The following is a 23,549-nucleotide window of genomic DNA, read 5'->3' on the forward strand; positions in this document are numbered from 1 at the left end:
GCAGGCAAGCTGTGGAGCCAGTCCCGGCTTCCAACGAGGTGTGGATGAAGATGTGGTATGCACCCAGGGCCTTACCTATTACCCTGGTGTCCAACAAGGCATGGATAAAGACGTGGTGTGCACCCAGAGCCTTACCTACCACCTTGGTGTCCAACGAGGCGTGGATGAAGATGTGGTGTGCACCCAGAGCCTTACCTACCACCCTGTGTCCAATGAGGCGTGGATGAAGATGTGGTGAACAGCCAGAGCCTAACCTACCACCCTGGCATCCAACAAGGCATGGATGAAGACGTGGTGTGAACCCAGAGCCTTATCCACCACCCTGGTGTCCAACGAGGCGTGGATGAAGATGTGGTGTGCATCCAGAGCCTTACCTACCACCTTGGTGTCCAACGAAGCGTGGATGAAGATGTGGTGTGCATCCAGAGCCTTACCTACCACCTTGGTGTCCAACGAAGCGTGGATGAAGATGTGGTGTGCATCCAGAGCCTTACCTACCACCTGGGTCTGCAGAAGAGTGGGTGGGCTGGAGGGGCTCCCGTCAAGCAAACCAGCCAGATTAGAAAGACAAGCATCCCAAGTTTCCTCTATTAAGTGGAATCTAAAACAAGACCCCAAGTGGAAGGGGACTATTGGGAGGGAAGGGGCGGGAGGACCACAGGGTCAGTCAGAGCATAAAGGCCCAGTTTTGACAGAAGTCATGAGACACGCAAGAGCCTGAGAGCAGGACCCATGCTCAGGACAGAAGCCAGGGCAGGAAAACTGTGCCATGTCCCCAGCTTTTCATGTGATGTCCTAGACATGAACAAAAGATTGTGACAACATTAAACAATTTTCATCAATAACATTTTAAATGATCAGTTCACATTGCCCTGCACAATAATGACAACAGGTAACAGTGTTAGAAGAACAATTTATTAATGGACATACAACAAAATATCTCCCAAAAATCTTTCCAGGAATCATAAGACAGAGGTTGAGTATTTCTTTTAGCTCCTGAGAAATACTTAAATGTAAACACAAGATATTTTTTTTAATGATTAAAAAGTTAATCTGCAAATGTATTTTTAAAACTCTGATTCCAAATAGGGACAGGAGACCTAGGCATGTAAATGTGTCCCCTGAAAAGGACTTAAACATCCAAAGTACAAATGAAAGAGCATGTGCACAATCCCAGGAGCCCGCCTGCCACCAGAAGACACAGCCGCGGCAGGAGGGAGGCGAGGGCTGAGGCTGCTCAGAGGGACAGGGCGCAAGAGTGGAGAGGTGTCCAGGGTGGGCTTGGGACACCCCCACACAGGGGTGGCAGCACCTCCAGCCGGGTAGGGTGTCTCCTGCAGCAGCTGCCCCAAGACCAGCACAGAGTAGAGCCAGAATCCCAAGGCACCTGGGTGCTAGGAGGTCTGTGGTGAGGAAAGACAGAAGCCAGAGCCCGAGCTGGACGGTGTGCGCGGGTGAACAGGGAGCTCCCTGCTGGGCAATCAGGGGCAGCACTCACACTTGGTGACGGAATTAGCACGTCTATCTCAGGTCAGACCCAACAACGCCAAGGGACAGTCAGGGCTCATCTGCTCTCAGAGCATGAAGCTGCCCAGACACTGGGCATCTTCATGTGCCCAGGACTGGCTCCTACCTCAATAGCTGTCCATTCGCCCACTCAGCCATCCTACTCAAACATTAATAAGCAAGAAAACTGTTTAAGCATCATAGTTTTAAACAGTTTTCTTTGAAAATTAACTTGGAGAGTTCCACAGGCTATCAGGTACTTAAGAGCATTTAAGGCCAGGCGTGGTGACGCACCCCTTTTGATCCCAACAACTCGGGAGGTTAATGCAGGATGACTGCAAGTTTGAGACCAGCCTCAGCAATTTAACAAGGCCCTACGCAACTTAGCAAGACCCTGACTCAAAATACAAAGGACTGGGGATGTGGCTCAGTGGTAAAGCACCCCTGACACTTTAAGTGGGGGGGGGGGAGGCTTTAAGTGATTTACACATTTATGATTTGTACATTTATATTTATGAGAATTTCTCAATGTCTAGGAATAATCTCTTTTGAGTTTTGAGAGTGGCTAAATTTCAGTCACATCACTGTCTTAAATTCAGACACCATCAATGCAGTCAGGGAAACACAACCCTTACCTTTAATGAACAAAGAAGAGACCACTGTCTTTACAATGCAGTAACTAATAATTTATTCCCGTGAGTCCTGGAACAGGTCCGACTTTCCTGGAGGGCAGCAGGCACATCACACTCCCCAAGTCAAGACCCACAGAAGGCACCTGAGAGGCAGGAAGGCTCTGATGCCAACATTTGCTGTGGTAACAGCAACTCGGCACACGGCCATTCAAAGATGGCCCCAGATTATGACGCTTCCAATTTCCTTCACGTGGGAATATTTAGCATATAAAAATGTGGTAAATGAAGATGTTAATATATTAAGCATTTAAAATTATAGAAATCTTACAAAACAACTCTGTGATAATAAAAATTATTTCTGTAAACAGGACATCAACACACATAGTACAAAAAGCCTCTTAATTAATATACGTTACCTGGGAGAAGGGGAGAATAATCTAACGCTTCGTAACATGGAGTAACCCTAATTAAACTTGACCTGCATTCTCAACACTGCATATCTTAAGAATTGAAATTGTCAATAATTCCTTATTTCAAGGCCACTGAAGCAAGCATCACACTGTCAACTCTGCGGTGTACCATCTGGAGCCCAAGGCTGTGTGGCCTGCGTCACACCCTTGGGCACAGGTGTTTTCAGCACACGACGTCCCACTGTGCCTGTCTCCTGGCTTCACCAGGAAAAAGCCAGCACCCAGCACAGTGCAGGGTCTGAGAGTCACTCAGAGCAGAGAGGAGGCAGACTTTGTTGAAGACGTGCTCAGTCTCCAAGGATAAACAGCTCCTGGGATGTGGTTGCTATGACAATGTTGTTGCTAGGATAATTCCAAGGATCACAAGCAAAATAATTACACAAATAATAATGAACATCATTTTCTGTAAGATAAAGAAAAACATTAATTTGCAATATATCAAAGAAATCAACAGTGTCATCTCCTAACAAAATCCTGATATTTGGGATAGTTTAAAATAAAAGACCATTATTAAGAATCCCTACAGATCAGAGAAAAGTAGGGAACAAGGAAAACTTCACAGTCAAAGTATTAAGTTGGGGACATGTACTTATTAGACTAAACCAATTATTAATTTAAAATATGTGCTATTAAAGCAACCACTTGCCTCTGGAGAGGAATGGTGCAGTGCGGCTACCTGTGTGTAATAATAGGTCCTTTCCTTTGATAAATACTTTCCTTTGATTAAAATAAATTCCAGAACTGCTGTTAATTGGATATATCATACATCTTTTCAAAAGCTTGAATCAATTTATTTCTCATTGACTAAAAAAATCCCATTTACCCTGTTTTTTGTCTAAGCATATGCGTGTGTAAGAGATCAACCTGACACTGACTCGGTCCTCCACAGGCGTGGCCTAGACACAGGGCAGGCACAGCAAAAGGCACTTTCCTCCTGTGAGCAAGCATCCTCACACAACAAAGTTGAATCACCTATAGGTGGGTCTCCCGCAGAAACCCACCTGAGGGAGAAGCAAAGAGAGGGAGGCCCTGGATTCCAGCCCCAGCACAGGAAAGGATGGAAGCAGGAAATAGGTAAATCCCATCTGCTGAACCTGGGCAGCTCCAAAGTAGCAGCAAGCTGAGAGCCATCAATTATAGCAAGACTCATGAAGCTACCCAAGGCCAGACCCCCAGGCACCTGCAAGGGAGCTCTGGGCCAAGGACCTGTGGACACCAGATCCCTTTGGATTTGGCACCCCCTGTCCGCGGGGTGTGGATTTTCTGACAGTGTTTTGTCTCGTCATCCCCTAAGTCCCACTGTGAGCTCCGGCTGGCACCCTCCTCGAGCACCTCTTGCCCTGGCCTCCCATCTTTCCTCCACAGCCATTTGTCCTGCGCCTCAGGACCTGTGACTGTCTCTGCCTGGAGCCGCCCTGGGAGCCCCCTGCTCTGGCCCTCTCCTGCAATTCTGCAGCTGGTGCCACACAGGTGTGCACTTCCCTGCTACATCTGACTTGCAGAACGGTGGCTTTTAGGGAGCAGGAATTCAGGTGTACGCCTGCACCCCACGTCCATGTATTTAACAGCCATCTCATCTGAGCTGGTGAAGGGCTGGCTCTGCTGCCAATGGTACCTAAACCTCGGGGCCCATCTCTTCCCGTGTAAGGCGAGTGTCTCTTCTGGGCTGCAGAGCTCTCAGGATCAGGCAGCTCCAGAGAGAGACCTGGGCCCTGCCCATCCCACAGGGCAGGCAGGTGGAGTGCCTAGACTCTAGGAAGGCATCGACAGGATTTGCTTGAGGGTGAAAGAAAAAAAAGGAAATGCTTTTTTCAAAAGCATAATTAGTGTCATCAATCCACCTTCATGTCCAAAACTACGTACATGAAGGAGGTCAGTTTGTGCTCCTTCTTACTTATAGGCACCGGGCAAAATGGCCAGCTGGCCTGAGGTACAGGTTCAGCCCCACTCCCAGGGGCCCACGCCAAAAGAACCTTCTTTTACTCAATAACAACACTCAGAAGCATCCATGAAAAGCAGTACATCTCAGTGGGCCCAAACAAGAAATTGCAACTTTAGCACAACCACATTCAACTATCAAGGGGCTAAAAAAGTACAACTCATATTTTAGAATTATGAAGCTATTAAAAATACCATTATTTTAACATATGCCATTTTTCAACAAAGCCAAGAGGAAAGCATTAGGAAAGAAAGACACATAGAAACAGGCCGAGTCCTCCCACATCTAGAGAACAAATGCTGACAAGAGCAGCAGCCAGTGCACACTGAGGGACACTCAGCAGGGCCTCTGGGCCTGCACACCTGTCAGACCCGGACTGCAAAAGCTTCTCATCCTCTCACTGCAGCACTCCCAGAAAGCAGACCTCAGGGCCGCAGTGCCAAGTGAGGGCCCCGGCTCAGACCCCAGCACCGCCAGGGGGAAACAAGCAAGGAGTCAGGCTGACAAGCAGGAGGGAACTGGGCAGGACAGGATCCCTTTCTGCCCTGACCTTAAACAAAAAGAAACAAGGCACCAAGAGACCGAGCGTCTGAGCCACCTTCCCGTTCCCAGCACCGCATCCCCATGCCCGGCGCCCTGACGCTCCAGTCACAGTCACCGAGCTCTTGCAGAGGAATGAGTGACGGGAATGCCCAGGCTAACACACCAGGCAGGAAGGGGAACTCCAAGTGCAGAAGGAGCCCTGCACACAGAGCCTGCAGGCACGGGGAAGGAACTCAGTGAACAAGACGATGGCACTTTGGGGAAACCAGATCTCTACACTGACTCCTTGAAGAATGGCCATGCGTGTGACTCAACTCCTGCAGCTCCAACAGAGACCTGGAAACACACCTGCCAAGTGGAGAGGCTGGTGGAGGACCGCTTCCAGTCAATGTTCCCCTAACTCCAGCTCCAACCTCCAATCCCACAATAAAATGAGTTTGTGTGTCTGACAAAGTGATTTTCAGTTGTTGACGTTATTCTAAAAGTAATGACTTAGGAGCTAGATTACAACGTTAAATGTTAGTTCTTAATGGAGGGTCATCTTCTTTGGCACAACAGTGGCCTTCACTGAAGGCCCCTGAGCTGGAGTGAGAGGGTCCCAGCACCACAGGAAGCGGGCCTGCATGGGCCTGGGCAGCTGCCCACATGCACATGGTGGCAGTGCTCAGGGGCGGGCAGTGGCAATCCCTGAGCGAGGGAGGGAAGGAGGAGTCAGTGGGTTAGTTACTTACTGCTGCCCTGTTGGGGGCAAGCGCCAGCATCAGCCACACCGTCACTTGCCAACTGATAAGCCAATGATTAGAGCAAGTATGGCGACCACAGCCACTGCCACAGCAGCAATTATCCACTTTTTCTGTCAAAGAAAAGCGATTGGTTATCCCATGGTTGGCTGCACATCCCCACATTAAAGATGCACGTTCCTGGAGACAGGATGGTCCTCAGAACTAATCTTATACTCTGTGTTGCAGGACATCGGCTGACTCCTGCCAGGTAATTTTCGGTTCTCAAGAGTGATGTGATTTACAAGATCAGGCTGCTCAGAGACCAAATGATCAGTCACTCGAGGACACTGGGTGCCTCGATGGGGTGCTGCATAACCCCATAGCTTCTGTACATTTCTGACAGACAGAAGTAGGTGATTTTCTGTGTGTACAAAGCCACACAGCCAGTCCCGGGCACTGGGAGCAGGCACCCTGCCTAGGAAGCCCTGCCTTGTCTTGCCTGTGTTGTAGGCAGTACGTCATCGCTGCTCCCAACACACCACAGGGACATGACCATCCACAGACACTGCCTAAGCTCGGGCACTGTGTAGCCCCCAGGGTAGCCCTGGATGTCAGCAGGGACACGCTCAGCAGCAGGCAGGACAGAGCAGAACATGGAGCAGCTGGGGGTGAAGGCAGCAGGCTGGGCAGCTTTGGCTATCAGGAGTTTCACCCAACAAATAGGGGTGATGTCGGAGCCATGCCTGGCACACAGGTGACCCGCTGAGCCCAGGCAGCACACAGTCCGGCTTCTCCACAGCGTGAGGAAGCGTGTGCCACACCCCCACCCTTCCTCTCTGTGAGCCAAGCTGCCCACGGACACCTCCCTGAAGGGGCAGGCTCAAGTCGTGGAGACAGGGAGGAAAGTCAAGGTCGACTGTGTGCCCAGAACTAGCAGGGCACTTCATACCTGGACCTCCCCCTCAGTCCATGTTAAGAGTCGGTGTCTTAAAGAAGGGTGACACAGAACAATGTGGGCAACCACACCTTACACTTCGAATCTAAGGAACACACTCAGCCAAGCCGGCAGGGGTGCCAGGCTGTGCCTCTGTGGTTGCCTCTGCGCACTGCACACACTCCAGCCGACCCCACTGAAGAGAGCCTCTGTGGACAGCCCACGGAGATGCCCCAGCCCACACTGAGCACATGGCCTCTGAGGGTGGGTGGAACTGAGAAGCCAAACAGCCCTCCGAGAAGGTGAGCGTGACAAACATCCCACGCAGACTGGTGCTCCATGCTGGGAGAGGGACAGGCAGCCTGGGCACCACACACCACAGTGCTGGGAGAGGAACAGGCAGCCCAGCCAGCACACACCACGGGCGGTTCCTGGACCCCAGTGGGAGTCAACTGCAGTTTCAGGGTTCCTTGGAAGAGCTTGTTAACTATACATGAGGTGACACTCCTAAGATTCAGGTAAAGATGTCGAAACTCACTGACAAGCTTACATGCTCCTCAGCATCTGTCTGGATGCAGCCAAATGTGGAAATCCATACCCACTCGAGGGGCAGGCCTGCAGAGCCCTGAGCTGGCTAACAGCTTTCAACTATGCTCTGGGAACACCCATCCCAGGCAAGAGGGCACCTGTCTTTGAGGGCACCACAAAATATGCCAGGCCCACAGTCTCAAATCATTCTCTTCTTTCCTCCAACCAATTATCAAACAATCTAAGTGAGGAATAAATGTTTACTGCATAAAACATGTAACCAACGACTCCCAAACTCCCAATCCCATCAGTTAGCTCCCTTCAAATAACACCTGGGAAACAGAACTCAGGGACTGAAGCCTGTGCTCCCTGCCACGGGTCAGTGGTGGCTCCATCCTGTGAGGAGCTCCTGTAACTGAGAACACGCGTGGCCCATACTCCACTTACCTGCTGTGCTTTAAGACTGTGCTAATGATCACCAACTTTCAACCAGATATCTAGGTAAGGGATTGTGCTCCTGGCTCCCTCTCCAGCAGACTTACATGAATGCATCCCAACTTGGACCTAAGCCAGAGAGAGCCACCTCGGTGGTCAGAGACCGAACTCACCCTTCTGGCTTTGCTGTGGTATTTAAGGGCTTTCTTGGTCTCCTCTTTAGCGTGCTCCACATAGTCTGCAGCATTCGTCACGTTTTTCTCTATGTTGTTGATCATTTCGCCCTTAAAACACAAAGTTTCAACCTTAGAAGACGTTTTCAAAATGACTCACCTATGTGTCTTCAGAGAACCACCAAACAGTCTTGACACAGACACGATGTGCATGAGATGGACGTCACGTCTGCGTATGTAAGGAAAGTGAGAGGGAGGACACCGTGAATATGCAAAGCGAAGCCATCCCAACCCGATCGCATTCAAAACCAACCAAGGGAGCAGCAGAGCTGGCGACCAAGGCACGGGCAGGCACCAGGCAGGCCCGGCAGTGAGCCCCACAGACAGCAGGATGGGAGGGGGAGCTCTGGGTCACACAATGCTTCACCACTAGCCTAACAGTCCACACAAGGCCAGCAGCTTTCCAATAGGCGGGAGCCCACTGCTAGTCCTTGGAAACACCAGGAAGCTAACCACAGCTGTGTCTGACATTCTTGACTGAATGAATGAACACACACACAGCCCGACCCCTTCGGGGCCACACAGGCCAGGGGGATGCGTTACCTGGGTGCTGTCCTCCAGGAGACACCCTGCAGCAGAGATGAGCCAAGTGCTGAGGAGGAGGGAAGGCGACTCACCACCCACACGTCAGCCCCCAGAAGCCCTGAGGCACACCGGGACTGGAGCACGCAGCACAGCTCCGACAGCCCCATGGGGCGAGAAGCTCTCCTAGCAGTGCGGGAGGCGCTGCGCCCGCACAGGACAGTGACAGTGACAGCCTGGGGTGTCCTGGAGTATCTACAGCTATAAAGATTAAACTACTGTTCTTACTGTATCATGTACTCCCTGAAATAAGACCCCAGCCGCCATCAGACCCCTCTCTAGTTCTTGAGCCCTGCCTGAGCGGCAAGGGGTCCGCCCCAAATCAGAAGGGTACCTCTGCCCACCCATCCCTGTCTGTGGTCTTGTGGCAAATGCAGGGTACTGCAGTTTTCCACACAACTTTTTATGATAAAACTCCTCAAAATAAACAGGGCTCTTTAAAAGGCTGGTGAAGCGCATGGGAATGACCTGTGTGTGTGAATGGTTCCCCACCCCCCGTCTTGGCAATCCAGGTGGTCACGGAAATGACCCAGTGTCAGCCTTCTTGGAAGCATGCATCCTCCAAAACACTCTCAGGAAGGGAGAAGAAGCTGCTCAGAAGGGCTGGTGGGAGGCTCCAGCCTCACCTGGGGGCAACTGCCCCAGGCAGGGCTCTGAAGGCCACTGGGCAGTCCAGACTCATCCCAGGCACATGGCTACACGGAGTGTCACCTGCTGTGATGGCACTTCTCTCCAGTGCTCCCAGGGGGTCTCCCCACCCTCCTTTGCTCTCTGCCTGCACGCAGGGCAGACCAAATGCTGTGGGTACAAGCCTATCTGCACCGTGGCCTGCGTGCCCCTGATGCTTACTCCTGCAGACACCCCCCATGGTCACTAGGATGTGGCTCTCAGAGGAGACTTGAAAGTCTATGTGTTCAGAGAGGAGAATCCACATCCCTGGAGCTCACAATTTAATCAGACTGGTATATTTCCTTCCTTTGGAAACACTGTTCTATGTAGCTGTGTTCATGCCATGTGTGTTTATATAAAAATTTATATTTACACATATAAATGGATATATACATAAAATTTTAGTATCTACCTTAATTTTTTTAAATTTTACAAAAACATTTGCATATTTCATTAAAAATTCTCCACAAGCAGAAAGTCTCTGTTGCCTCTGGCTGTCTAAAATGGCTGTATGGGACACGAGCACACCATAACTCAATTTACTAGACAAGCTCCCTGCTGTTGGAACCTTGAGCTGTACCCAGCATTTCAGCATAACACTTTTTTTATTTTTTTAGTTGTTGATGGGCCTTTATTTTATGTATGTATATATGGTGCTGAGAATTGAACCCAGTGCCTCACCCATGCTAGGCAAGCTCTCTACCTCTGAGCCCCAGCCCCAGCCCCAGCCCTCAGTCACACTTAACACTATAATTAACTTTTGAATTTTGAGATTAGCTCCAAAATCATGTCTGTTCTGCATAAGAGTGGGCTCAAAGGTGAGACCTGGCACGAGGCACCTGGTTAGAGAAGGTGCCAGATTACCTGGGTCTCCACAAACATGGCCATGTCCATAAACATCTCGTGCAGCTCCCGGATACTGGTCTCCAGCTTCATGATGTCCTTGTGGCGTGACTCAATCTCATTCAGAGCTTGTCTAGTAATTTGTGAATCTGATATAATCTTTAAAAACAAAAATAAGAATATGAATGAGCTCCCAACTAGTCTGGAAGTCACAGAGAGGAAAACCCATGTGGGTAAGGATGGGGGCAGTTGCCGGACTCACATCCGAGGTGAAGATGGATGGCTTTCCACTCTCCAGCATCTCCTCCAGCTCCTCATCTGTGGTGGTCCTCCCGGCTGAGAGGTGACAATGGAGACCACGCTCAGGGTGTGGCGTCACTCAGAGACAAGGCTTTTAGCCTAAAGTCTAAACGCTGACTGAGGCACCAATGCTTTGGACAGCTTTTCTACCTCCCCATGCACCTTCCTAGGCAGCTGTTAACAGTGCCACCGGGAGAATCAGAAGCATGGGGCAGCTGTGTCAGGGCGGGGTCATGCAGCCTGCCTGCCTGTCCTGCCACACAGCACTAAGTCCTATGGAGAGGACAGCAGGGGTTCCTACAAAGGGGGCGGAGCTAGCGCAGCAGGTCAAATGGAGGAGCAAACTGTGAGAGGCCCATCTCCCATCCACAGGGTGGGAGGGGCTCCAGGACAGAAATACTTAAACACATAATGAGTGAAGTTTCCGAATTAGATTAAAACTTTCGACTGGGGCTATAGCTCAGTGGCAGAGCGCTTGCCTAGCATGCGTGAGGCACTTGGTTCAATCCTCAGCACTGAATAAAAATAAACAAATAAAATAAAGGCATTCTGTCAATCTACAACTAGATTAAAACTTTCGAAATTTCAATAATCAGAAAATAAAATACACTTGCTTAGAATTTTTTTGGTGTAAATAAATGACAGGTTTGATTGATTCAAGGTCCAAGAAGCGCGAGGAGAGGCCTTTAGTTTTTATGACATTGGTGACAACAGAGATGGAATTAGTAGTTTGGAGTGAAAGTACTTTGCAGTGAGGCCTCAAGGAAAGAGGAGGGGTTTTTTTTTCTTTTTCTTTTTTTTTTTTTTTTTTTGTGTAGTGCTGGGGCTTGAACCCAGGGCCTTGTGCATGCGAGGCAGGAGCTCTACCAGCTAAGCTATGGCCCGAGCCCAAGGAAGCATTTTCAACAGTTTTTCTTACTCACTTATTTCCAACTGGCGCTGAATGCGTCCTTTGCTTCGCTCCCGAAACAAAGTCTGAGCTTCGTTGTACTCTGTCATGACTTCCACAAATTTTCTAGACAGTACAGAATGCTAAGAACATGAAAAAAAAAAATCAATGAACATACAATTAATATATAAAATGATTAAAATTAACATATAGCATATAATAAAACCATTATTCTATTAAATGATCTGTGAAAACCTTATAGTTCAGAAACTCATACTATTTATGCTACTCCTTCAAACGGGAAGTAAGAATAGCCAAGCGGTGCCCTGTAACAGAACCTATGCAAGCACCACGCACACCACCCTAACTTTCATAAACAACTCCACTGTCCACACGTGTCCACCGTGCTTCACAGAGGTTGCGACTCCCGGTCACAGGCCTTACTAATGCAGAGCAAGGCTGAGGGCAAGCAGGCTGGCCAGAGCTCATGAGCTGCAGCACCACTGCAGGGAGGGCTCTGCACTCTGGTTCCTCTCTGAACAGCGTGGATCCACTGAAGCCAAGACCACACCACTGACAGAGCTCTGCTCACAGAAGAGAAGCCCACTGAGGGCTGAAAACACTTCTCCACACGGAAAAGATGTCATCGATAAATGACACTACAGTTTCACACAAAAATGTCTTGAGGATAAACACGACAGTAAAGACAGAATTAGTTTGAATTTGAAAGTAAAATTACTTACTCTAGGCTGGGCATGGGACTCAGTGGTAGGGAGCTTTCCTGGCATGTGCAAGGTCCTGGGTCCAACTCCCAGTGCCACACACAAAAAGGTTCTACTCTTCACTACTTCAATCTAAGTGAGGCTGAAAATCAAACCTGGGTTTTTCGTATCCGAAGATCCACAGATGTTCGATTCCCACTTTCATCCTGATCAAAACTTTGCTCAATGGCTAGGAACAAACAGGACAGAGTTATTTTTTAAATTTAAAAAAACTGAAATATTTTGAGCCTAATCTCATCTGTTTTTTTTCTTACTCTTTGAAACATATCTTCTCTTAAAACTAGAATAGGCTGTCTTTTAAAATAATCCCCTGGAAAGACTGTCCATCAAGAGAGATTGTTTTACTACTCTTAGTAAATATGTATGTGTGGCTATCCATGTGCACAGAAAGACAACCATACATCTCAAAGACAGTTGCCATGGAGTGGGAAGGAGAAATAAGGCTGGAAGAGGCACAGGGGAAGCCAAATTCTTGAATATGTTTTGTTTTATAGATTTTACTTTAGAATGACATAAGTACTTCACATAATTATAAAGCAAAATTAAATGTTTTAAAAAGCAATCTCTGGTTGGGCCTGGTGGTGCACACTTATAATCCCACTGACTCAGGAGGCTGAGGCAGGAGGATCATGATTTTGAGGCCAGCCTCAACAACTTAGTGAGACCCTAAGCAACTCATCAAGACCCTTTCTTAAAATAAAAAATGAAAGGGCTGGGGTTGTGGCTCAGTGCCAGAGCACCTGCTTAGCATGTGTGAGGCACTGGGTTCAATCCTTAGCACCACATACAAATAAATAAAATAAAGGTCCATTGACAATTAAAACATTTTTTAATTAAAAATTAAAAATAAAAAGGGCTTGGGATATAGTTCAGTGGTCAAGCACCCAGGGATTCAATCCCCAGTGCCACAAAAAAAAAAAAAAATTGCAATCTCCAGAATTAAAGAAAAATGAGACAAACCTAACTATAGATCAAGTTATTTAGCGACATCATCACACAGAAAAGACCTATTCAAAGTGACTTAAAACCCAGGAATTTGACTGTATAGCTCATTAAGGTATATGTAGGGACAAACAAGTGACCAAAAAATTAAACCCCTGCCAGGCATGGTGGTATACACCAGCGATCCCAGCTACTTGGGAGGCTGAGGCAGGAGGCTCACAAATGCAAGCCAGCCTCAGCAACTTGTGGTATTACCCTGTCTCAAAAATTTTAAAAAAAAAAAAATTTTAAACAGGGTTGGGGATGTAGCTCAGTGGTAAAGTGCCCCAGGGTTCAATCCCTGGCACTACCAAAAACAATCAAAACAAAAAGTGCTAAGGCTAGAGCTCTGTGGTAGGACACTAGCCTATCATGTGCAAGGCCCTGTGTTCCATCCACAGCAACACAAAAAATTTAACAACTGACTGTCTTAGGTACTCACACTCTTTTTTTAATTAATTTTTTTATTTATACATGACAGCAGAATGCATTACAATTCATGTTACACAAATAGAGCACAATTTTTTCATATCTCTGGTTGTATATAAAGTATGTTCACACCATTTGTGCCTTCATACATACAAAGATGTTGTGTCTGCCAATAACTAAAAAAAAAATAAAGAAAGAAAGAGAGAGAGAGAGAGAGAGAGAGAGAAAGAAAGAAAGAAAGAAAGAAAGAAAGAAAGAAAGAAAGAAAGAAAGAAAGAAAGAAAGAAAGAAATCATGATTTATCAAAAAAAAAGGAGGTGCCAGGGCTGGGGCTCAGCAGCAGCACACTTGCCTGGCATGTGTGAGGCACTGTGTTCAATTCTCAGTACCACATATATATAAACAAAATAAAGGTCTATCAACAACACACACACACACACACACACACACACACACATTACAAAAAAAAAAAAAAAAAGAAAAAGGAAGTTCTGTTCACTGCAAAGACCCAGAAGAAGGGGCCAAGCCACTGGAGTGTCCAGCAGTGCTAGCCCCACCGGCTGGCCCTGGCTCCTGAGTATCGCTCTCAGCTCACTGAATGGCACGGTCACCCCAGGAGCAGGGCTGGTCCCGGTCAGGCACGGCAGGCACACATCTGCTACAGCACATCTTTCTCCAGACCAGGAAAAGGCAGCCTCTGTTTGATCCTGCCCAAGCCTGGAGCTGGCAGCAGCCACGGCTGTAACACTGAGTGTCACGGTGGCTGCTGTCTTCAGACACCTGCAGTGTGGCCGGAAGGCCATCAAGCAACAACACAACAATGCTAAGTGCTTCAGCCCCTGGCCATGAGTCAGTGCATCCAAATACACACAGATGCTCTAAAGAGGTCACAATTTTAATTAAAAACTGTGAGGCAGAGGGGCTGGGGTTGTGGCTAGGCAGTAGAACACTCACTGCTGGGTTTGATCCTCAGCACCACATAAAAATACATAAATAAAATAAATGTATTGTGTCCAACTACAACTAAAAAATAAATATTTTTTAAAAAAGGTATTTTAAAAAACTGTAAGGAAGAGAAAAGCAATAGTTCACATTCCCACCATCAATAATCATACATAAGACTGCATTTAAACTTAGGGGCCAGGGCTGGGGCTCAGTGTAGAGTGCTTGCCTAGCATGTGTGAGGCCCTGGGTTCGATTTTCAGCACCACATACAAATAAATAGAATAAAGGTCTATTTATAACTAAAATAAATATTTTTAAAAATAAATAAATAAACAAACTTACACTTTAACTTGGCTCGAATTCTGTTAGCAGTTTTCTTGATTTCTTTGTTCAGATCTTCAAGGTCATCTTTTATTTCTTTAAAAATGTAAAAGAAGGCACTGAGCTATAAAATTCGACGAAACTAATGTACAATCAATTTACACAAAACAATCTCGATGGCAGAGCTTCTTTTTCCTTGAGAAGACCCACACCTTCAGGGCTGGAGACACAGCTCAGTTGGCAGAGTGCTTGCCTCAAATGCTCAAGGCCCTGGGTTCCCCAGCACCAAAACAAAACAAAAAACCTACACTTTCAATGGCAGTTCCCCAAGGGTGGCCCACGGCCCAGCTGCCTTCAAGTCAGACCACAGGGCTCAGCCACCACACAGCCCTCAGTGACGGAGCCTTCTCCACCAGAACCTGGGAGGGGGCACGATTCCAGCCCCCGCCCATGACCTGATGAAACAGGTGGCAGAGACACTGCTGCCTCCCACCACAGGGCAGTTGCCAGGCACTGTGCCTGCCCCTCCTCAGGTCCTTGGTGTCCCCACTGCCCTGAGGCAGGCCTGGCTCCTAGAGCCTCAGGAGCAGACCAGGGGCCTGGTTCTTCTCTGTGAAGGTCCCGTGCCAGCAGCCGGCTGACAATCAAACAATTCCCAACAGTGACTGAGAGCGCCACAGGCCTGCAACTGGGAGGCTCACCCCAGAGGCCAGTCCTGGTACAGTCTGATGGAAGAGCAGAAAGACACACAAAGCAGGCAGAACTTAACAGACAGCAAAGGAGGGTAGGAGAATTAGCCGAAAGGCCAAGGCCACCTTCAGGAGGAGGATCCTGCGGGAGGCAACAGAGGCTCTGCAGGCTCCCAACACAGCAAGAAGACCTCAGGCAGCACAGCAGCACAAAGCCGGGAGCCCTGGCCCCGGCTGAAGTGACCCTCTGTGGAAGTGACCAGAGACAGGCCAGGCCCCAGAGTTTCTGGTTTCTTCCACAAGTAGTAGTCAGCACTGAAGTTTTCAAAGCAAAGGAAGAGTTCCAAAAAGATACACTTTAGAAAGGTTATCTGTTACTAGATTAAACCAGAAAAAAACAGAGACTAAAGCACAGAGACCATCTTGCCCATGGCCTCCTCTGTGAACACCTTTCCAGAGGCCCCAGGGGTGCTCCTCCATACTGCCCAACCCGCATCTGAAACGCATGGGGTGCTTCTGGTCCTCACAAAGACTGGAGAAGCTACTCGCATCCGGAACCAGGAATGGCACTAGATGGTACCACTCAAAAAGAACTGACCTGCACACCTTCCAGAGGGACATGGCATTCACACAGGAATCCACTGTGCATTAAGGAATACTTTCATTTGTATAATTCCAGCACACAGTAGATCTTCAGGAGTCCACTACTGTGAGACTGGAGGGAAGGCTGACCTCTGGAGATGTCAGCAAGAGCTATTCTGACTACTCTTGAAAACCACATGAGAAGACTACTATTGCTGTCTGCACAGCAGCACCCAGGAACCTGCCTGTCCCCTGGGTCTGTGGACAGCTAGAGACTCAACTCTCCCACTTCCTCTCTCCCTCCTGCTTGACCTGGCAGGAATCAGGGCCACCTGTTTCTTTGGGAACAAAGGACAAGAAGGGGACAGGAGCCCTTTGCTAAGGCACCATCCTGAACTCCTTCTCCTAGGACTCATTACTGGGGTAAGGGGGTAACTGTACTTTGCTTTTTTAAAAAATTGTTTTCAGTTGTAGATGGACACAATGTCTTTGTTTCATTTATTTATTTATTTAATGTGGTGCTGAGGATGGAACCCAGTTCTTCACGCATGAGAGGCAAGCGCTCAACCACTGAGGTACAATCCCAGCCCCGTACTTTGCTTTATAGAGACCAAGTAAGCCTCTGGACATGGCTTCCAAATCTGGGGTTCACACCCGGTCACACAGCAGACAAAAAGCAGCAGTTTTACGTAAAGCCCAAAGGAACTGCTCTGAAATATCAATAGCTCTGAATTCATTCAGAAAACAGTTATATCCGCTCTTAGTGGCAAAAAAAAAAAAAAAAAAAAGCTTTGGAGGCAACATTACTCAAAAGAATATCTGGTCTTTAGACACATGAAGTCTCCCTAAGAACTGAGCAGAGTGGTGACAAACGCCACATACAAAGTTACCTGGGCACAAGTGTCAGACCAAGCAAGGCCACACAGGCATCTGTGTGGCAGGACCCCCCCAGTCACTGCTGCGCTGAGGACGCCAAACTTTCCAAGAGGAGACAGCCACAAAGCAGCCCACAGATGTGCGTGGCCACAGAGTGTGTGTCACCAACCATCTAAGTCCTTGGCTGGGCTCCAGGAGCACATTTTGGGAAACATTCTATTAAGTCAGAAACAGGACACCTACTGAGCCCACAACATCATTTTATAAGATACGCGAAATCTTAAAATTAAAAAATGTATTCTCTTTTGATTTAAAACCAAGTTCTTATTTTTCTAGTGCACAGATACTAAATAATCTAACAAAAAGCATATCTGCTTTTAGCTTTTTTTTTTTAAACAATTTTGCCCCATAATGGCAACTGGATTCTGGCTTGTGGCCATGGCTCGCTCAGATCTGAGTTTACCTTAATGGTCGTCCACACACAGATCCAGGGGATGCTGCACCGCCAACAACCGCAGCTACCTAAACTCACTTGCTCAAAGCTGTCTGCAGCAGACACTGCGCACACACCTCACAGGAGCTTTCCCACAGACCCCGAGCCCCTCTAGGCCTATCTTGTCCTTCCACGGGCTCTGACAAGTAAAGGCCATTTCCAGACCCCTACCTCCTACTAACTGGCCTGAATACAAATTCTGTCATTCTTGTCCAAAAGTGCCAAGACATGGACTTCAGGTCAAATCACCATTCTGCAATGTCATTTCAATGCTGCTTTGGATCTCACACCAGTGGTCCTCCCTGGGTAGACGCTGGGCCACTCGGAGATTTGGGGATACTGTGTGGAGGCATAGACACTGGAGTTCATGCAAGCACCTTGCTCCACCAACTGTGACACTAGAGCTGAGGCCTATGCTGTAGGCAACAGGAGAGAAAGCAGAGACAGACAGACAGGCTTTCTTATAGCCGACAACTCACTTCCTTCTGGGTTTGGAGCAGAGAGAATGATGCTGTGGTTTTTCTTCACATCTTCCACATACTGAGCTACTTTGGCTATGCCATTCCTGATCTCCTCCACCTAGGGGAGACACAAAGAGGATCACCTGGGGCGAGCACAAACTTTCTATCACTTTTCATTACCTAAAAAAGGAGGAATAGAGGGGAAATAGTTGAATAAATACCACATAAAGAAATAAGAACCTTTCCTATTCATGATATCATTAAAAACAGAGCGAGAAAGGTATCATATCCCTGCATTTTAAGATGAGCATTGATACTCACCAGCAAACTCTGCAGACTATCAAGCCCCAGACATCACTGTGGGTAGTGCCAACACGGGCCCAGCCCTCGTTGGGGAGGGGTGCGCCCTGCAGAGTGCCTACAGGAATGTCCTCCTGGGGATGGCTGCGGCTCACATGGCCAGCCTTTCCTGTTCATTACCTTTGTTCTCTAAGTGGACTAAACTGGTCAACATTCATTTAAAACCTAATGTCCTCATTGTAAGATCTTTCCAGGCTCCACAACGGCCCTCCAGATCAATCCCAGGATCTGTGAACGTTACTTCATACAGCAAACCACCCTTTACCCATGTGACTTTGAGATGGGAGATTGTCCTGAGTCATCCAGGCTGGCCCTGGACAGGGTCACAATGTTCTCAGGGAGAAGAGGATGGCGAGCTGGCTATGGCTACAGGAGGGACAGATGACCACTGAGGTAGGAGGCACATCTACTGGAAAACAGTTGTCACAGCCCATTACACATGGTGGCCCATGTCCACATCCCACTCCTGGCACGGGGAACACATCCCTTTACATGGCAAAGGGACTCTGAGTTGGGAGATTATCCTGGATTATCTGGGCCATCCAATGTAACCACAAGAGGCCTTCCACACAGAACGTCAGGAGGAGACAGGATGATGGGATCAGGCTGACAGGTGTGCTGGGAGGGCAAAAGAAAGGGCTGCAGGCAGGCCAGGACTTCAGGCACCTCCAGGGCAGGAGAGGAAAAGACAGGGCGTGCTCTCCTGCAGCCTCTGCTGCGCAGCCCTGGCCACACCTTCGCTTCAGCCTGTGTGACTGCTGCAGAATGCTGGACTCTGGAGCTGTAGAACAATAAATCTGTGCTCTTTTAAGCTCTCAGGTTTGTAGTGACTTGTTACAGCAGCAATACACAAATATTATGCACTAATTTAACATATTTTTATGGGAAAAAATATTTTCCCAAAAATAAAATCAGTGAAAGTAGCAGCAGTGATTGACCTTTTTTTGGTAGATCTATTTCTAGTCTGGTAGAAGGCAGTGTGACTCTCTCTTAGCCTCTTGTGTTCAGTGTGTGCCTCTGAACACTGCCTCTGCACCTCGGTGGAACAGCAGGAATGAGGGTGGACACAACACTGTGGTATTACTATAAAGGTAGTTCTGACCACAGGGCCTCCTGAGGGGGCCTCGGGACCCTAGACTGCACTTGGAAAGTCAGAGTATTAACAGTCCAGCACACAATTTTGCATTTTAAGAGCAGCTGTTCCTCCAGGCCAGGTGTGCTTACACAGTGTCTGCATGACAGCATGCACTTTGCACTTATTACTTATATCATGTAAAAAATGCTATGATTAAAACTCTTTAAAATGTTTCTATGTCATCATGAAGGCTATCACATTTCAGGGTGCATTTGCAAGTACCCTTTCTAAAGTAGCTGCAGAGTTATGCAGCCACGGCACATGGAGAAGCAAAGGGAAGATTCCAGCCATGGAGAGTTCTGTGACACACCCCAAGGGGCTCCAAAGAAAAGGGAACCGAGGGATGAGAGCTCCATCCTGGGAGGAAGGCACCTTGGTGGCAGTGCCAGCTGCACCCCGCATGTGTGAGTCCTCCACACAGGGTCTATTATAATCATCTTCTCAAAAAGGACATCCCTGCCACTCGAGAGCACGGTGTCAGTCTTAACCACACACTGGTCATCCACAAAACCCTGTCTTCTGCAGTATTCTATGTTTTGCTTAAGATCTGAATGATATTTTCTATAAGTGAGCTTGCACTGACAAATATCAATTGTTTCTCTATTTGTCTAAGAAGTCATTTCACAGAAATAATCTGTGAAACAAAGCTACTATTTAACAAATGGAAGCTTAAGCTTATGTTGGAAACCAAAGGAATTCAATCCCTCTCAACTGTCCCAAAGCATGAGTGAACTGCTTTTCCGGCAAACCTGAGGGCAATAGCAAAAATGAATTCTGACCACATCAGCAAAACCTATAGTCTGGTGGCATCCAGTGAATGGCTACGCATCACCTTTCCTACTGTGTTCAACACCACTGAATGCTAAGGGAGTCTCTAAAACAATACATTCTTACAAAGAGCTGAGCACCCGGGTAAAGGTGTTGGAAACATCATAATTGAGTGGCAGAGAGACCCAAGGCAATCAAGAATTGTCTCCAAGAAGTGAAGTCAGCAATCCAGTCTCTTAATTTCTTCCTATAGTTCTTATATCTAACAATTTATTCTTATGTTTTTCCCATTAGGTAAAATTTGGAACTAACAAATACTTGAAAACCAGTGAGCAGACTTAAACAATCAAGAATTCTGGCTGAATCAGAGAAACCGTTAACTTTTTATATATTTTTGTTTTTGCAACGCTGGGGACTGAACCCAACTCTCTGTGTGTTTTTATTAACACAGTACGTATTTTGAAACCCATGTATTGATTGACCACTTTGTTTTAGGAGTTAACTGCAAATACTCAACCAAAGTCTGCCTAATCAACATGAATCCTGGAAATGAAGCTTCCACCCTGAAAAAATTCACTGAACGTTTCTTTTCTTCATGACTAACTAAGCATTTGTATTATGACTGAGTTTTGAAAATTTGCAATTATGCAACACTAGATCAAATATTAAACCTGTTATAATCCTTGAAGCAGCAGTGGGGGAAGAGCACGCCTTGTGGGCTAGAGGGACGTGGTTCCCAAGGGTCTGGGTACTCACACCTGAGGCGTGGCCAAGCGGCGACTGTCAGATCAGAGCTTCCACAATGGCCCTTCTGACAATCTTCCACAGTCTAAATGCCAGTCATTAGATCACTTACAATCTTTCTCCTAAGAGTCTTGTATGTAAGCAAATATAGTTTTCCATCAGATCTTAAAAACATACCAAATGTTCCCTTCTAGCCCCAGAGAACTCTATAGGGATCTGTGTGGCTGTGGAGGACACAGAGTGGCTGCTGGTGTGTGCCGTGCTTGCTGAGTTCAACTCAATCTCTGCAGCTAGGACTTCTGCTTTCCAAAGGACTAAGGAGCCCTCAGGCCCTGTGAGAACTTTTAACAATTTATTAAAGGGTCTGGCTGGTCTCCTGAGGGGGCTTGGAGCGGCAGGAAGTACTGTCTGGCACCAAGAGCTCCGACTGAGAGACAAGTATGGGCACAGTGGGCAGTGCCATGGCCCCACTCTGCCCAGGGCACAGGTCCACCGGCCTGGGGAGGAGTCCCGCTGCTCGCTACAGCAGCCTCACCTGCTATGCACACCCACCCTCACACCAGCTGTGAGCACAACCACCACTTCAACCTTCTCACTACCAACTAACATCTTGATAGTTGTAAAAATCCAAAGAACTTTCGAGTGCAAACAACAACTTTTTAAAAATACAGTCATGCACCGCTCAACAATGGGACCAAATTAAGGGCTGTTCCTTGCATGAGCATAATGAAGCGTACCTGACAAATCAGCATGGCCCGTGGGTCCACCATCAAACCTACGGTCTCCTTTGTCCAGGATATTCATGCAGTGTGTGACTGCACTCACTTTAATATCATCTCAAACATGGCAAGTGCATCATTACATCAGCATAACTGTGTTTAAAGAAAAAGGCTATGGCTAAGTTTCATCAAATGCTTTTACCTGGTGGAAGAAATCATCCATAAAATGGTCCTTTTCAACAACAACAGTCGTCTCTCCATCGTCATTTTTCCTACACTAAAATGGGAAACATAAAATGTAAAAATCAGATTTTTAAAAATTCTTACATAAGCACAAATAGTGAATTGAAATACAAAGCAATTCAGGACCCTGACTCACCACAGCACCAAAGTAACAAACTAGCAAAGTATCGCTACCCAGGACTATTTAATTCTGCAACTCTTTCAATATAACAGATTACAGTGGAAGTGAGGCAGGAAACATAGAAGCTCTGGAGAAAAACAAAGGCTACATTCCTCAGTACTGAGCGATCTAGTCAATGTAACTCAAACTAGTTTTAGATTCAAGAAGTGAAACTGTACTGCATATTTATATTTTCATAGAGTATAAAAATACTGACATCAGCTCTGGAGGCTGAGGCACAGAATCACAAGTTCAAAGCCAGCTTCAGCAAAAGTGAGGCCCTGAGCAACTCAGTGAGACCCTGCCTCTAAATAAAATACAACATAGGGCTGGGGATGCGGCTCAGTGGTTTAATGTCTTTGAGTTCAATCCCAGTACAAAAAAAAATTAACATCACTAGTTAACTTTCCTAGAATACAAAATAATCTTCCAAGAACCAACAGCATAAGCTGGTGTTCCTCCCTCTCTCTGAGCCATGCATCACGTTTAATGATAGGAAACTTTAACAAAGAAAGACAAATTAAGGAAGACGGTACCAAGTAATACTGGGAAGAAGAAAGCCGCTGTAGCAAATACTGCTGAGAGCAAGAACAACCCTGCTCGCGAGAGCCAGTTTCAGAGGCCCCCAAGAACACACTAGAAGATGCCTAAGGCTCATCCGGGGGGGCTCTCAAGCAGGGTGGGTTGGTCACAGTGCGCATGCTGACCCACCCAGCAGCCCCCTCAGCCAGACTGGCCAGCACTGTATCTGAACAAGTGGCAGGGGACGTTGAGGCCATCACAGCAAGGACCCGCCCAGAAGCCACCATTCTCAGAAGTCAAAAGCAACCAACAGCCAAAAGTCCAAGAGAGGAAGAAAGCTTGTGGCCAAGTTCAGGGAGAGGCGACGAACAACACAGGACTGGAGTCTACACCACACAACACTGGTTCTAGCCTTGCCATGCAGCACCTCCAGCGGGGTCTGGCCTGTAGAAGGACGGGGCCGGGGGGGGGGGGTGGGCACAGGCCCCCCGAGTCAGCCCAGTTCCGACCTCACAGACCCCGAGTTGGCAACGAATCTCAGGAATCTTCACAAACTGAAGATTACCCACTGAGCAGCCTAAAGCATGAACTGTTGCTCTACCACCTAGGACAGTTTTAGGAAAGAAAAAAAAAAAAATCCTACCAACATTTAGCTAAGAAAAATTTGGAAAACTTAAAAACTGTGTTAGGAAACTGCAAAGCATCCTTCTTTCTGTATTATTCAGAACCCTCAGAACCCTCACAGGGGCAAAATCGATTGGCCTAAAAATTGTTAATAGTCTCAGTCTGTCAGCACTCATCCCGGGCTGCCTGTGTAGATAAGACAGTCCTTAGCTCAGAGGAAGGGAAGCAGCCTGTGCTCCGAGATAACAGGACACAGAAGGCACAAACACTCCCTCACCAGGCATCATTCTGACACCACAGCCAGCAAGAGGAGAGGCAGCGGCTGCCTCAGAGGATTACCGCAGAAAGGCGCAGGGCCTCTCGGGTCTGGGCACCTGTACGCTTTCAGCTGGCTTGTGGGCACCCTTTGTGAGCGGCTTTTTGGGAAGTGCCCTGGGCCACGCTGGATCACCACTCTGCTCCCCTTGACGCGGATGTGGAGAAAGACGGC

The 23,549-nt window shown here is 47.6% G+C and overlaps 1 protein-coding gene across 6 annotated transcripts in view; it reads right to left on the reverse strand.

The window, feature by feature from the left end:
* Positions 1–904: 904 nt before the first annotated feature.
* The window catches only part of STX2 (syntaxin 2), a 39,909-nt gene continuing 17,264 nt past the window's right edge, over positions 905–23,549 (reverse strand). For 2 of the 6 annotated variants that reach the window (XM_081285874.1, XM_081285870.1), the window contains exons 2-10: positions 21,713–21,787; positions 17,803–17,902; positions 14,705–14,779; positions 12,103–12,176; positions 11,260–11,368; positions 10,299–10,372; positions 10,058–10,195; positions 7,883–7,993; positions 905–2,950 (exon numbers count right to left, since the gene is read on the reverse strand). In XM_081285874.1, the coding sequence (XP_081142000.1) occupies positions 2,858–2,950; positions 7,883–7,993; positions 10,058–10,195; positions 10,299–10,372; positions 11,260–11,368; positions 12,103–12,176; positions 14,705–14,779; positions 17,803–17,902; positions 21,713–21,733 (795 nt within the window). In that variant the 5' untranslated portion in view covers positions 21,734–21,787 and the 3' untranslated portion in view covers positions 905–2,857. Of the gene's footprint in view, positions 3,012–5,821; positions 5,944–7,882; positions 7,994–8,035; positions 8,535–10,057; positions 10,196–10,298; positions 10,373–11,259; positions 11,369–12,102; positions 12,177–14,704; positions 14,780–17,802; positions 17,903–21,712; positions 21,788–23,549 lie in introns of those variants that run through there. The other 4 variants (XR_014021033.1, XM_081285871.1, XM_081285872.1 and 1 more) reach the window with 4 other exon arrangements.

The sequence above is a fragment of the Spermophilus citellus genome (assembly GCF_964194105.1).
Source record: "Spermophilus citellus genome assembly, chromosome: 3".
Taxonomy (NCBI): domain Eukaryota; kingdom Metazoa; phylum Chordata; class Mammalia; order Rodentia; family Sciuridae; genus Spermophilus; species Spermophilus citellus.